The sequence below is a fragment of the Centruroides sculpturatus genome, unplaced genomic scaffold (genome assembly GCF_000671375.1).
Source record: "Centruroides sculpturatus isolate CEXI.00-Female unplaced genomic scaffold, Cexi_2.0 scaffold966, whole genome shotgun sequence".
NCBI classification, from domain to species: Eukaryota; Metazoa; Arthropoda; class Arachnida; order Scorpiones; family Buthidae; genus Centruroides; species Centruroides sculpturatus.
Window position 1 is genome coordinate 233343 of NW_019385273.1, and position 14132 is coordinate 247474.

General features: G+C 28.7%; 1 protein-coding gene across 1 annotated transcript in view; it reads left to right on the forward strand.

Moving 5' to 3' along the window:
* Nucleotides 1-14132, forward strand: part of LOC111637024 (DNA polymerase alpha subunit B-like) — a 65772-nt gene that overhangs the window by 7916 nt on the left and 43724 nt on the right. Inside the window, exons 6-8 of the mRNA XM_023382424.1 lie at nucleotides 685-767; nucleotides 844-1123; nucleotides 3216-3386. Of these exons, the coding sequence (XP_023238192.1) occupies nucleotides 685-767; nucleotides 844-1123; nucleotides 3216-3386 (534 nt within the window). The remainder of the gene's footprint in view (nucleotides 1-684; nucleotides 768-843; nucleotides 1124-3215; nucleotides 3387-14132) is intronic.

The following is a 14132-nucleotide window of genomic DNA, read 5'->3' on the forward strand; positions in this document are numbered from 1 at the left end:
AATTACAGTTTGATTATGAACAGTATTTAATTTTTTGGCTGCATTTGTAGCATTCTCATCACTTAAAAATAAAAAGTATAAAACATGTCTCTTATATTCATCTGTTACTTCCATTTTAACGAAAATAAACAACTGAAATGTTCCCAATTCTGAACAGTATTATATGAATGAGATCCAATTTAACACTTCAGTGTAAAAAGTATCACATTAGACTGGCATTTTTAACAGCAAAACAAGATTTTTCTCAAGGTCATAAAATATGCAGGAACTTATGGACTGACCTGATAGAAGTTTATATATATATATTTATTTATTTATGCATACTGGGTACAATACATTAATACATGATGTGGGGAGCTAAGCTGTCTTCCAAATACAAAACACTTAATTACATTGAACATGAAATTACAAAAACAAAAATACACAATCAAATTAGATTGCATTAAAATTAACTTAAATTTAAATTTGGGAGCATCTGTCATTAAATACTATGTAAGTACTGGTTATCTTTTCAAAAATTAAAAATAATGAAAAACCTTTATTAGAAATGTGAAATTCTGACCAATAAATTTAAACTCCACATGAAAAATTTATGTTTATAGGATAAATACAGTATATAATTACTTACTTTTATGTGCATTCTATTTCAGATATCATTTGTTTAAATTTTCTTTTATTTAATAGGAAAAAATTAAAAGGAAAACTATTACTCCTGACAATGCAAAATCTATAACATCTCTTCAAATTTCACCATTATCTTCAAAAAAGTTTGTTTTGTTTTCTTTTTTTGGAATACTATTAAATTTATTTATGAATTCAATTTGACAATTTTATATTTTTTAGTTTTACTCCACCAAGCAAGTACTGCTCACGCTCTATGTCTAGAGATGTTATAATATCATACAGGTCAGATGAATATATTACTTGGAAAACAAATAATGATCACATTTATAATGTTAATTACTATGATACTGAGTCAGCATTAACAACAAAATATCCCTTTATGTTTGAAAAACTGAGAGACTGTGCATATTTTTTAAATGAAAGAATACAAAATTTGGCTTGTTTTTATCAGAATCGTCATAAAATAGAAGAATGGTCTTCAATGCAATCTTTAGTTCAGGTAATTTTTTTCAATAGTATATATTTATAATTTTTAAAAGTAACTGATCTTTTAGAACAACTAAAACTTATATTTTTCTCTATGGATTAGTATTCTATTTGAATCATTCTAAAGAAACTCCAGCATATAAACTGATATTCTTATATAAGAATATCAGTTTCAGTTATTTTTAAAGTTTTAAGTTTTATATTTTGCTAATATTTTTATTTTTCTTATTTTAAAAGGAAACTTGTTACTACAGTAAGACCCTGCTTAATGCAGGGTATACATTCCTAGATGACAAAGTGCTAAACAAAACAGTGTTAAACAAGGTCATTTTAACAGAGTAAATAGGGAAAGGGAAACACATGACCAAAAATAAACAGATTTTACTTTAATTTTAAGTTATTTTTATATTAATTTGCATAATAATATAGTAAATAATAATAAATAGCACACAAACATATACACATAGAAATATAAAGTTTTTTTTTGTGATGAAGGTCCTGGCTCTTTTGAAATTCTTGTTTTTTTTTTATGTGATAAAGTCGTGTGATTTCATTTGTCACTTTTTCTTTTCTTTCCTTAAGCAAATGTTGATAGCAGAAGATTGCATCCAAAACACCTCGTCTTGCTTTTGCACTCCTTTCAAAATCTGGATCATTCGCTACAATTTGAGCAATGATTTTGGTTATCGTTACTAAACTTTTACTAAGGAAATCTGTAGCAAGTTCTTTGGGTTCTTTGTTTTCAGAATCACTATTTTCCAGTTCTATATGAATTCCTTGTTCTGCCAGTTCTTGACAGTCATTGGTAAGGCTCTCACCAGAAACCTGCAGTAACTCCTCAATATACTGCTCATCTACATCTCCTAGTCCTGCTGTATCAATTAGGTTGACAAATTGGTCAACCTAATGATACAGCATAGGCTTTTCATACCTTCAGCCATAACTTTTTCCACACTTTGTTCATGCATTTATCAGTTAATTCTTACCAAGCGGAGTTGATATTGCCTATGGCTTCCATGATATATTTTTCTAAAATTGCTCCAAACAAACATAGATTTAAGGAAATTATAGTGCTATGACGAATTGCCACCTTTTGCCAATTGGTTTGTGTTTGGGAATAATAGTATTATATATGAATCAGTGAAATGCCAGGATAATTTAAATCAGCATAAATTATGAGCTTTTTTTAGGGCTNAATAATAATAAATAGCACACAAACATATACACATAGAAATATAAAGTTTTTTTTTGTGATGAAGGTCCTGGCTCTTTTGAAATTCTTGTTTTTTTTTTTATGTGATAAAGTCGTGTGATTTCATTTGTCACTTTTTCTTTTCTTTCCTTAAGCAAATGTTGATAGCAGAAGATTGCATCCAAAACACCTCGTCTTGCTTTTGCACTCCTTTCAAAATCTGGATCATTCGCTACAATTTGAGCAATGATTTTGGTTATCGTTACTAAACTTTTACTAAGGAAATCTGTAGCAAGTTCTTTGGGTTCTTTGTTTTCAGAATCACTATTTTCCAGTTCTATATGAATTCCTTGTTCTGCCAGTTCTTGACAGTCATTGGTAAGGCTCTCACCAGAAACCTGCAGTAACTCCTCAATATACTGCTCATCTACATCTCCTAGTCCTGCTGTATCAATTAGGTTGACAAATTGGTCAACCTAATGATACAGCATAGGCTTTTCATACCTTCAGCCATAACTTTTTCCACACTTTGTTCATGCATTTATCAGTTAATTCTTACCAAGCGGAGTTGATATTGCCTATGGCTTCCATGATATATTTTTCTAAAATTGCTCCAAACAAACATAGATTTAAGGAAATTATAGTGCTATGACGAATTGCCACCTTTTGCCAATTGGTTTGTGTTTGGGAATAATAGTATTATATATGAATCAGTGAAATGCCAGGATAATTTAAATCAGCATAAATTATGAGCTTTTTTAGGGTTTGAGCAGACCGCATTATATCAAATCAGCATTAATCAAGGCAGCATTAAGTGGAGTCTTACTGTATTTAATAAATTAACTAAGTATTTCAATTTTTTTGATATTTATTTCATATGATTTTAATGAAATTTTTAAATATATTTTTATAGGAAGAAGTAGATATAGTGGGAAGTATTTATTGTGATGGAGAAGGCAAATTAAATTCTAGTTCTCTTCTCTTACAAGGATCTTGGGAATTAACTTCTGGTCTGCCTGTGCAGTTGGATGTATCATGTCTCTCTCAATTTTCATTTTTTCCTGGTCAAGTAATTATATATATATATATATATTTTTTTTTTTGAAGTATTGGTCTGCAAAAAATTTCATCAGTCTGCAGAAAAGTATTTGATTGTAATAACACTAGCACAGTTGATTACAGGTGACATTTAAATAGTAGTATTTTTGAAACCATGTCAGTAATTGTTTAGTAATTCAAACACAAATCATTTATTATATTCATTCAGACACTTGGCAAATCTCATCATTAAATTTTATTTAGTTGATATGTGTTTATCATATTTGTAAACGTTTCAGGCATTTTGTGCCCCTCCTCAGCCAACTAAAATAGAAGTTCACAAGTTACAACAATATAAAACATATATATATAAAGGTCATGTTTTTTAAAACATACGTTTTTAGATTACAGATTAAAGAAAGTTAAAACCATAAAATTTCTTTGCATATTCAACTTCTTTAACTTCTTGTTATCCATTAAATCACAGATCTTTGTAAGGTTTAAACCTTTAAAACTCCATTACACATTTAACTTCTTATTATCTAAAAAATTTTTTTATATATTTAACTTCATGTTATCCAAAAAATTTTTTACATTAATTATCCTGTATACATCTATTTTGATGAAAATATCATAAATTATGCACCTAGTTATTCATTTTTAATCATTATAAAATTTCAACTATTTAAAGTTTCATTACCCATTCAACATTTTGTTTCTAAATTATTTTCCATACATTTATTATCACGTTTAAATCGATTTAACACTAATACCAGAATTTACATACCCAATTACTTGTCTTACATCAAAATTGAAGAAGCCCCTCCATATAAACAGATCTCGTCATTCTTTCTCCCCCTTTTCACACCCAATTTAAATAGTAATCTTGCTGAATGTACTTTGTTATGTACATTAACTGTAGATAAGTGTATACAGTAGAATCTTTTCTTAATGGGTTGCTTGGGCCGCTGAAAATCATTCCTTGTTCCAAGAATCTGTTATATCATGAACAACAGATATCCTCACACCTCTGAAAATATCTGTTATTTAAAACCTCCTACATATAAGAAATACCTGTACTTGAAATTATTCAGTCTCTTGAGATCTCTGTTCTATAGAAATACATATGTTACATGATCCTATATTATGCTGCGTGTGTATACAACAAAGCTGGCAGAAACTGTATATACTGTAAGAACAAAAGAAGCAAATTCCATATGCTCATTAGCACCTGACTTCACATTTGTTAAAAAAACTTGTCCATCTTAGTTTGTTTGATATCACCTTTCTGCCTATTAAATATAACCACTACTCAATATTAGCAATGTCATACAGTATACATTCTGTTCATTTATGCTGAAACTCATCAGGTAGTTCTTCACAACTTGGAAAGACTTGATGGCCTTGCTAAATTTCTACACTACACTTGAACCAGGTGTATCCTCTCAATCATATCAGCCTGTCAACTCTTTTCATACAATATCTTCAATTGTACATACATATCTCACATATAACAAGTGCAATATCAAAATCTATAAATTCCTAGAAACACCCAAATATTAACTAAACATTGAAAAATGTAAAGTTTACAATAGATTGGGTAAAAAAAAATATGTTATTCCTAGTTATGGATCTGCTAATAGGAGGTAAAATTATATTGACTTGGTGGGACCTAGGGAAAAAAATCTGTTGTTCCACAATGCATTAAAACAAGATTCTGCTGTATAAGCATAATTTATAGTTGCATATATTAATTCTTAAGTCTTTGTGTCCTTATTATACAATTTTATTATTATTATTTAGAAAAAAGGAAAAATCTTTTTTCCTTTTTTCTAAATAATAATAATAAAATACGTTTCCTCATTTTGCAGGACTTGGACACCTGTATAATAAACCTGTATAATATGATATGTCCTAGTAGACATTTAAGTAATAAAATTGTAGTTGTGTATAATTACTGGCCCATGTAATATCCATAATTATACTGATCCACAATTAAATAAAGGTTTAAAAACACTGCTGTATATTATTACAACCATATCTCAATAATTTAATAATCCCAAGCACTTGTCATAACATATATTAAAATATATTTGCTGGTTTAATTTTAAAGGTTTTGTTTGGTCATTTAATAAAGAATTTCACTAATTAGTTAAATTATAATTATTAAATTTAATAACAGTGCCTAATGCATCCCTCTAGTGACAAATTATTTAGGAATTAATTAAATATAATTGCAGAAAAGTAGTCCAATGTAATCTGGTAGTTGTTAAGGATGACATTTAAATAGTAATCTAGAGTTACTATGGATACTTTGCTACATATAGTAACCCTACATAATCATTTATAAGCATAGTAAATAAGCATAATTTATAGTTGCACATAATTACTGGTCTACATAAAATTATCCATAATTTTACCAGTTCATGATGAGAAAAAGGTTTCTCACTGCACTACAGAATAATATTTCAGAAATCCAGATAATAAAAAAATTTAGAAAATGTATTTATATGGATGTTGATGAAGCGTTAATATAATAGTTTTGTATTCAATTGGAAATCCAGAAATTCTTTGTAATATAAAAGTATAAGCAGAAAAAGGAGTTTGGACATCAATATTTTGTATGAAACAATGGATGGCTCAATTATTTTAAAAACAGAATCAATAAATTTATTGTATATGGCAAAATATAGTACTTAAAAGTCAGGTGTGACAAAAAAATATAAATATAGTCATATACCATTACTCATTCCATTATTAATGATATAGGATAAAACACTAAAATGGGTACAGTGAATAATGCTTATAATGAGCAAATGTACTTGGTCTCTTTATACTCATTATAACTAAGTTCAACTGTATATAGTTTATAATGGAATATTACCAGTACAGAGTCTGATGGACTATTCCTTCCCAGCAAAACTTGAAAAAATGAGAGCATATTTGAGGTCATTTCAACTTGTTGCAGGAATATTATTTTAGTGATTATTCTATATTGGGTGAAGTTAGAAAATAGCACCTCATGGAGGTACCATTTTCTAACTTCACCTGATATCATCTTCTTGTGACATGCAGCTAATCTTTGAGAAGGGGAATTGTCTCCACTTTTTCTAACTTCCAATGAAGTGTCAGATTTCTCTTAATCCTATTGAGCTTGATGCTATCATTAACATATGAGTATGTCAACAATACTTTGATGAGCTTCTCCCACAATTCTTTGATCTACCAATCTTCAGTTCTTCTGGATTAGTAGGTCTCTGTCCTCTTCTAGCTTCTCTCATCTCTCCTGAATCTCTCAGTATTTAACTTGGGTTGCTTGATCAACCAAGTGTTAGGAAGTACATCGTGTGATGGAAGTCTTGATTGAGTTTAAGTACTGAGTTAGATGCAAAACATAGAGATACCAGTGAATACATTCCCTTATTTACTTGGAAGGATTCATGATATTTTTCCATTTGTCACCCTTCAATAAATCCTTATAAGCTACTCTTTCTTTTACATCTTTAGACATAGCTTAATTTAAATGAATAAAAAACTCAGAAATGATTAATGCATAATAAGTTATTATTAATAAAATTGGAAAAGCCATAAAATGAAAGTAAATTATGTTCAATGACAATATTAATGATTTTATTAATTCCTAAATTTTTGTTATGTTGTTTATACATAAACTTTTAAAAAAATTTTATTTGAGTAACTTAACTAATTTACTTGAATAAAATTAAAAAAAAAAAGAATTTCTATGTTTGAAATAAGTAAACAATATCATATTATACAGTATTATTTTTATTTTTCATATAAGATTGATTAAAAGTATAAATATATATATATATATTGAAGATAAACCAGAATAGTTTGTGAAAATGAAACCCAAAGGACTATTTCTCTAGTTGGGATGTCCATGACGTTTATCGTTGCATATTTGAATGATGGTGTTTTAAGAAGAGAGTATGTAAGATTATTTAACAAAAATATAACTTAACACCGTGGTAGATTTTATTATAATTATCTTAGATACTGCAGAAATGCGGTAGTTGTGATTGACATTCCTTATATAGCTGTCTCTTAACACCAATTCGTTTTCAAATTTTTCAATTCTTATACTCGATTTTTGACTAGTCACCGAATCTCCAAAGAATAAAAAATATAATAAAATACTAAATGCAAATTAGTATTTTGTATGTTTAAGTGAAAAATATATATTATATATATATGTACGAAAAAAATAAATCGAGACAGAAACACTTACAATCCTGTTAACAGGTTATATTTTTCACTTTATTCTCAGAGCCGGCCATTCTTGTTAACAAAAATAAGAAAAAAACTATTAAGTAAATCCTCCCGTAAAACTCCTTCTTGTGGAAAAAAAACTGTCCCCAAGTCCCTCCTCTCCCTATATACATATATATATAATATCTCTCCTTTCTCTATCTTTTCCTCTTTACTTCCAATACCCCAGAAAGTAAGAAAAAATAAATTAATATCATTAATAATTATTAAAAATACCATCCTGCTTTAATTATTAAACAAANAAAATGTGAGGGTCAGGGAATTTGGACAAAGTTGGTCAGGGAAAATCAGGGAAAGTCAGGGAATTCAAAACAAAAATTTGAGTAGGAACCCTGAATATAGCGAATTATTAAATGTAAAATTTTGTATTACAAACAACTAAATCACTTGAATTTTAAATTCTCAAATCTTATGTGTAAACTTCAATATATATAAATCTTATTGTTACTTCAGTTTAAGACCACAATTGTTTTAGCACCAATTTCAGAGTGAATGTTTTTCAAAAGTATATATAGCAAGTGATGACTTTGCAGAAAAGTCAGAAGTTTAAATTATTCATACCAAATGTGCTAATACTAATTTATTTACATTATATTCACACAATATACAGGGTGTATCAGAATGACGTTTTAAAAATTTGGGGGATTGTAGAGGATTAAATTTTGAACGTTTTGATATAAGGAACCTGTGGCCAGAAATTTGAACTAAAGTGTCTTCAGCGGTAGGAAGTGCTTGATTGCCCTTCACTTTGGTAGCTACCCTTCTGTCCATTGACGTCATATTATTGCTGCGGATGGAAGACTGTAAACACGCAACTACATTGGTCTAACTGAGCCTGTGTACAGGACGTTGTGTACTTAGTGCTTGTCGTCCTTCAGGTCACCCCTTGCATCCACTGGTGCTGTGCTATAAACATACAGCTAGTCAATGTGAGTCAGTGTACAGTTGTCTGCTTATCATGCTTCATGTACTGTGGATACGTTCTGGCATCTTTGAGGGTAACTACAGATTTGGAGAACTTGCTGATATGAAAGTTCTCTATTTCATTCAGCATACCGACACATAGAACACGCAAAGTGCTGTAGAAACTTTATATCACATTTCCGGCTATAGGTTCCTTATATGAAAACGTTCAAAATTTCATCCTCTACAATCCCCAAATTTTTAAAACATCATTCTGATACACCCTGTATACATACATTAAACTTTATTGTAACAAGCATATTTTTAATAGGTTTGGGGTTATTGTGAGCAAATTTTTATTTTGTTTTTAGATAAGACATGTTTTCATATAAAGATTGATGGTTATAATGAGTTTACTACACAGGTAGAATTAGAAAATTTTGTATAGTACTTAATGAGTGGGAAAAACCATCATCTTTTGAGTGAACCATTATTAAAACTACATTGAAAGTTGTTCTATGAATGAGTTTTACATTTATTCTTCCGTTTTTAATATTATTTTATGGTAAATATATTTAACAAAAGAAAGAACGTCTCAATTTGTGAAAAAAAAAAAAAAATCAAAATTATCTAAGAATAGAGCAAGGATTCAAATGTGGAAGTTTGTAGAAAATTCATCTTGTCATCTTTGACAGGATCAACACTGTGGAAGAATAAAAATACCTATTTAAATGCATTAGGGCAGTATTTTTTAACTGCCAATCTGCAAAAAATTTCACTGCATTTTTCTGCAGGCCAGTGAAATTTTGATATACTGAATATTTGATTATACTGACACTGGTGCAGTTGATTATGGATGTACAGTACATATACAAAAAACTCAATAAATTTGTAATAAGCCAAACAACTACCTGATTACATCAGGCTACTTTTTCACAATTATATTTAATTAATTCTTAAATAATTTGTTGCTAGAGGAAGGCATTAGGCATTATTATTAAATTTAATAACTATAATTTAATTAAATAATTTAGGCTATTCTGAGTTGGTCATGGAGAGAGATCAGGTGACAGGCTTTGGTAAAACGCAGGTGGGTGAGGTATAGTTTAAGCTCCACAGTGGCCAGACACTTGCATTTGTTTTTAATTAGCTTTGAGAGGAGAGATTTTTCCACATGCTACAAAGTACCACGTAGACGTGTAGGAAAAGTTTGACATTCACCATACGACTTTGGTAATTTACAAGGTGAGTACTAGAAAACAGATGTTCTATTCCATGCTGAATCTGGAAAAGCACTGGCATAAGTTGCATGCCCAGCTGGTCTTCCTATTGAAGTGCAGAAGGCATGGTGTAATTTCCAAGTGCATCACCATCAACTATAAAACTTTTCCTACATGTCTATTGGTACTTTGCAGCATGTTGAAATAAGTAAACAATATCATATTATACAGTATTATTTTTATTTTTCATATAGGATTGATTAAAAGTACAGGTATACTTTGCCTTACGTCGGTAATTGGTTCCAGGAGAGGCGATGTAAGTCGAATTTACTTGTCTCCGAATCTACTTGTCACTAGGCTAAACCATAAATTACCATTCCCAGTGCTGTATTTTATTTACTAATGCATTTTTAATAATATATGGTTAATAAGAATCTATTTTTAGCTTACAAACAAATAAATTTTAGTTTTTAATATAGTACAGGAAAAAGTAATCTAAATTTACAAATGCAGGTACTGTAAATACAGTACATACTTGTAAATGTATATATTTTAATATGATTTTATGTGCTTTAAACACTTTNTATATACTTCATATAATTTACTGTTTTATTTTAATAGTTATAAGTAATATATAAAAACAAATAATGCATATGTGTGTAATAACAATAAAGTATTAGTGATAGAAATCTAACATTTTCAAAAAATTTAAATAAAAGAAATTAGATTGTTTGATGTTGCTTATCATACTATATTTATTTATTTTTAATAGATTATTGCTCTTCACAAAGCTAATTAAAGACAAATGCAAATGTCTGGCCGATGTGAAACTTAAATTATACCTTGACTACCTACGTTAGACTATTCTGGAAGAAAAGAATCATCCTGGACTGGGACTTGAATCTGCAACTCCTGCTCACAGTATGGATGTGTTGCCAGTTATGCTACCCGAGTCTCTGGTCCGATCTCCTCTTCAAGACATTTAATTATGATATAATGAAAGATTGTTATATCATAATTAAATATGTTTGGAAGAGGAAATTGGACCAGAGGCTCAGGTAGTATAACTGGCAACGCAGCTGCACTGTGAGCAGGAGTTGTGGGTTCAAGTCCTACTCTGGAACGATTCTTTCCTTCCAGAATGGTGTAAAATGTTTAATTAAATTTAATTATTAAATTTAATAACAGTGCCTAATGCATCCCTCTAGTGACAAATTATTTAGGAATTAATTAAATATAATTGCAGAAAAGTAGTCCAATGTAATCTGGTAGTTGTTAAGGATGACATTTAAATAGTAATCTAGAGTTACTATGGATACTTTGCTACATATAGTAACCCTACATAATCATTTATAAGCATAGTAAATAAGCATAATTTATAGTTGCACATAATTACTGGTCTACATAAAATTATCCATAATTTTACCAGTTCATGATGAGAAAAAGGTTTCTCACTGCACTACAGAATAATATTTCAGAAATCCAGATAATAAAAAAATTTAGAAAATGTATTTATATGGATGTTGATGAAGCGTTAATATAATAGTTTTGTATTCAATTGGAAATCCAGAAATTCTTTGTAATATAAAAGTATAAGCAGAAAAAGGAGTTTGGACATCAATATTTTGTATGAAACAATGGATGGCTCAATTATTTTAAAAACAGAATCAATAAATTTATTGTATATGGCAAAATATAGTACTTAAAAGTCAGGTGTGACAAAAAAATATAAATATNTAATTATTAAATTTAATAACAGTGCCTAATGCATCCCTCTAGTGACAAATTATTTAGGAATTAATTAAATATAATTGCAGAAAAGTAGTCCAATGTAATCTGGTAGTTGTTAAGGATGACATTTAAATAGTAATCTAGAGTTACTATGGATACTTTGCTACATATAGTAACCCTACATAATCATTTATAAGCATAGTAAATAAGCATAATTTATAGTTGCACATAATTACTGGTCTACATAAAATTATCCATAATTTTACCAGTTCATGATGAGAAAAAGGTTTCTCACTGCACTACAGAATAATATTTCAGAAATCCAGATAATAAAAAAATTTAGAAAATGTATTTATATGGATGTTGATGAAGCGTTAATATAATAGTTTTGTATTCAATTGGAAATCCAGAAATTCTTTGTAATATAAAAGTATAAGCAGAAAAAGGAGTTTGGACATCAATATTTTGTATGAAACAATGGATGGCTCAATTATTTTAAAAACAGAATCAATAAATTTATTGTATATGGCAAAATATAGTACTTAAAAGTCAGGTGTGACAAAAAAATATAAATATAGTCATATACCATTACTCATTCCATTATTAATGATATAGGATAAAACACTAAAATGGGTACAGTGAATAATGCTTATAATGAGCAAATGTACTTGGTCTCTTTATACTCATTATAACTAAGTTCAACTGTATATAGTTTATAATGGAATATTACCAGTACAGAGTCTGATGGACTATTCCTTCCCAGCAAAACTTGAAAAAATGAGAGCATATTTGAGGTCATTTCAACTTGTTGCAGGAATATTATTTTAGTGATTATTCTATATTGGGTGAAGTTAGAAAATAGCACCTCATGGAGGTACCATTTTCTAACTTCACCTGATATCATCTTCTTGTGACATGCAGCTAATCTTTGAGAAGGGGAATTGTCTCCACTTTTTCTAACTTCCAATGAAGTGTCAGATTTCTCTTAATCCTATTGAGCTTGATGCTATCATTAACATATGAGTATGTCAACAATACTTTGATGAGCTTCTCCCACAATTCTTTGATCTACCAATCTTCAGTTCTTCTGGATTAGTAGGTCTCTGTCCTCTTCTAGCTTCTCTCATCTCTCCTGAATCTCTCAGTATTTAACTTGGGTTGCTTGATCAACCAAGTGTTAGGAAGTACATCGTGTGATGGAAGTCTTGATTGAGTTTAAGTACTGAGTTAGATGCAAAACATAGAGATACCAGTGAATACATTCCCTTATTTACTTGGAAGGATTCATGATATTTTTCCATTTGTCACCCTTCAATAAATCCTTATAAGCTACTCTTTCTTTTACATCTTTAGACATAGCTTAATTTAAATGAATAAAAAACTCAGAAATGATTAATGCATAATAAGTTATTATTAATAAAATTGGAAAAGCCATAAAATGAAAGTAAATTATGTTCAATGACAATATTAATGATTTTATTAATTCCTAAATTTTTGTTATGTTGTTTATACATAAACTTTTAAAAAAATTTTATTTGAGTAACTTAACTAATTTACTTGAATAAAATTAAAAAAAAAAAGAATTTCTATGTTTGAAATAAGTAAACAATATCATATTATACAGTATTATTTTTATTTTTCATATAAGATTGATTAAAAGTATAAATATATATATATATATTGAAGATAAACCAGAATAGTTTGTGAAAATGAAACCCAAAGGACTATTTCTCTAGTTGGGATGTCCATGACGTTTATCGTTGCATATTTGAATGATGGTGTTTTAAGAAGAGAGTATGTAAGATTATTTAACAAAAATATAACTTAACACCGTGGTAGATTTTATTATAATTATCTTAGATACTGCAGAAATGCGGTAGTTGTGATTGACATTCCTTATATAGCTGTCTCTTAACACCAATTCGTTTTCAAATTTTTCAATTCTTATACTCGATTTTTGACTAGTCACCGAATCTCCAAAGAATAAAAAATATAATAAAATACTAAATGCAAATTAGTATTTTGTATGTTTAAGTGAAAAATATATATTATATATATATGTACGAAAAAAATAAATCGAGACAGAAACACTTACAATCCTGTTAACAGGTTATATTTTTCACTTTATTCTCAGAGCCGGCCATTCTTGTTAACAAAAATAAGAAAAAAACTATTAAGTAAATCCTCCCGTAAAACTCCTTCTTGTGGAAAAAAAACTGTCCCCAAGTCCCTCCTCTCCCTATATACATATATATATAATATCTCTCCTTTCTCTATCTTTTCCTCTTTACTTCCAATACCCCAGAAAGTAAGAAAAAATAAATTAATATCATTAATAATTATTAAAAATACCATCCTGCTTTAATTATTAAACAAAATATATATAATTATTATTATAGCTTAAACCTTATCGAATATTGATTAATTGTTAAGAAAAAAATTAATAATAAATTACCTTACCTTTAAATACTATTTCACGTAGTAATTTTAAGAAAAAAAATGGAAAAACNTTTAAATATTGTTTTAATTATTGCACTAAGTTAATTTTGTAAGTAAAGTTCTATTTTAAAATTTTTTTGCAGAGATGGTTTAAAACTAATTGGGTGTATTTGAGTTGTTTCAGCATTTTTGTTCATACTTTTCTCATT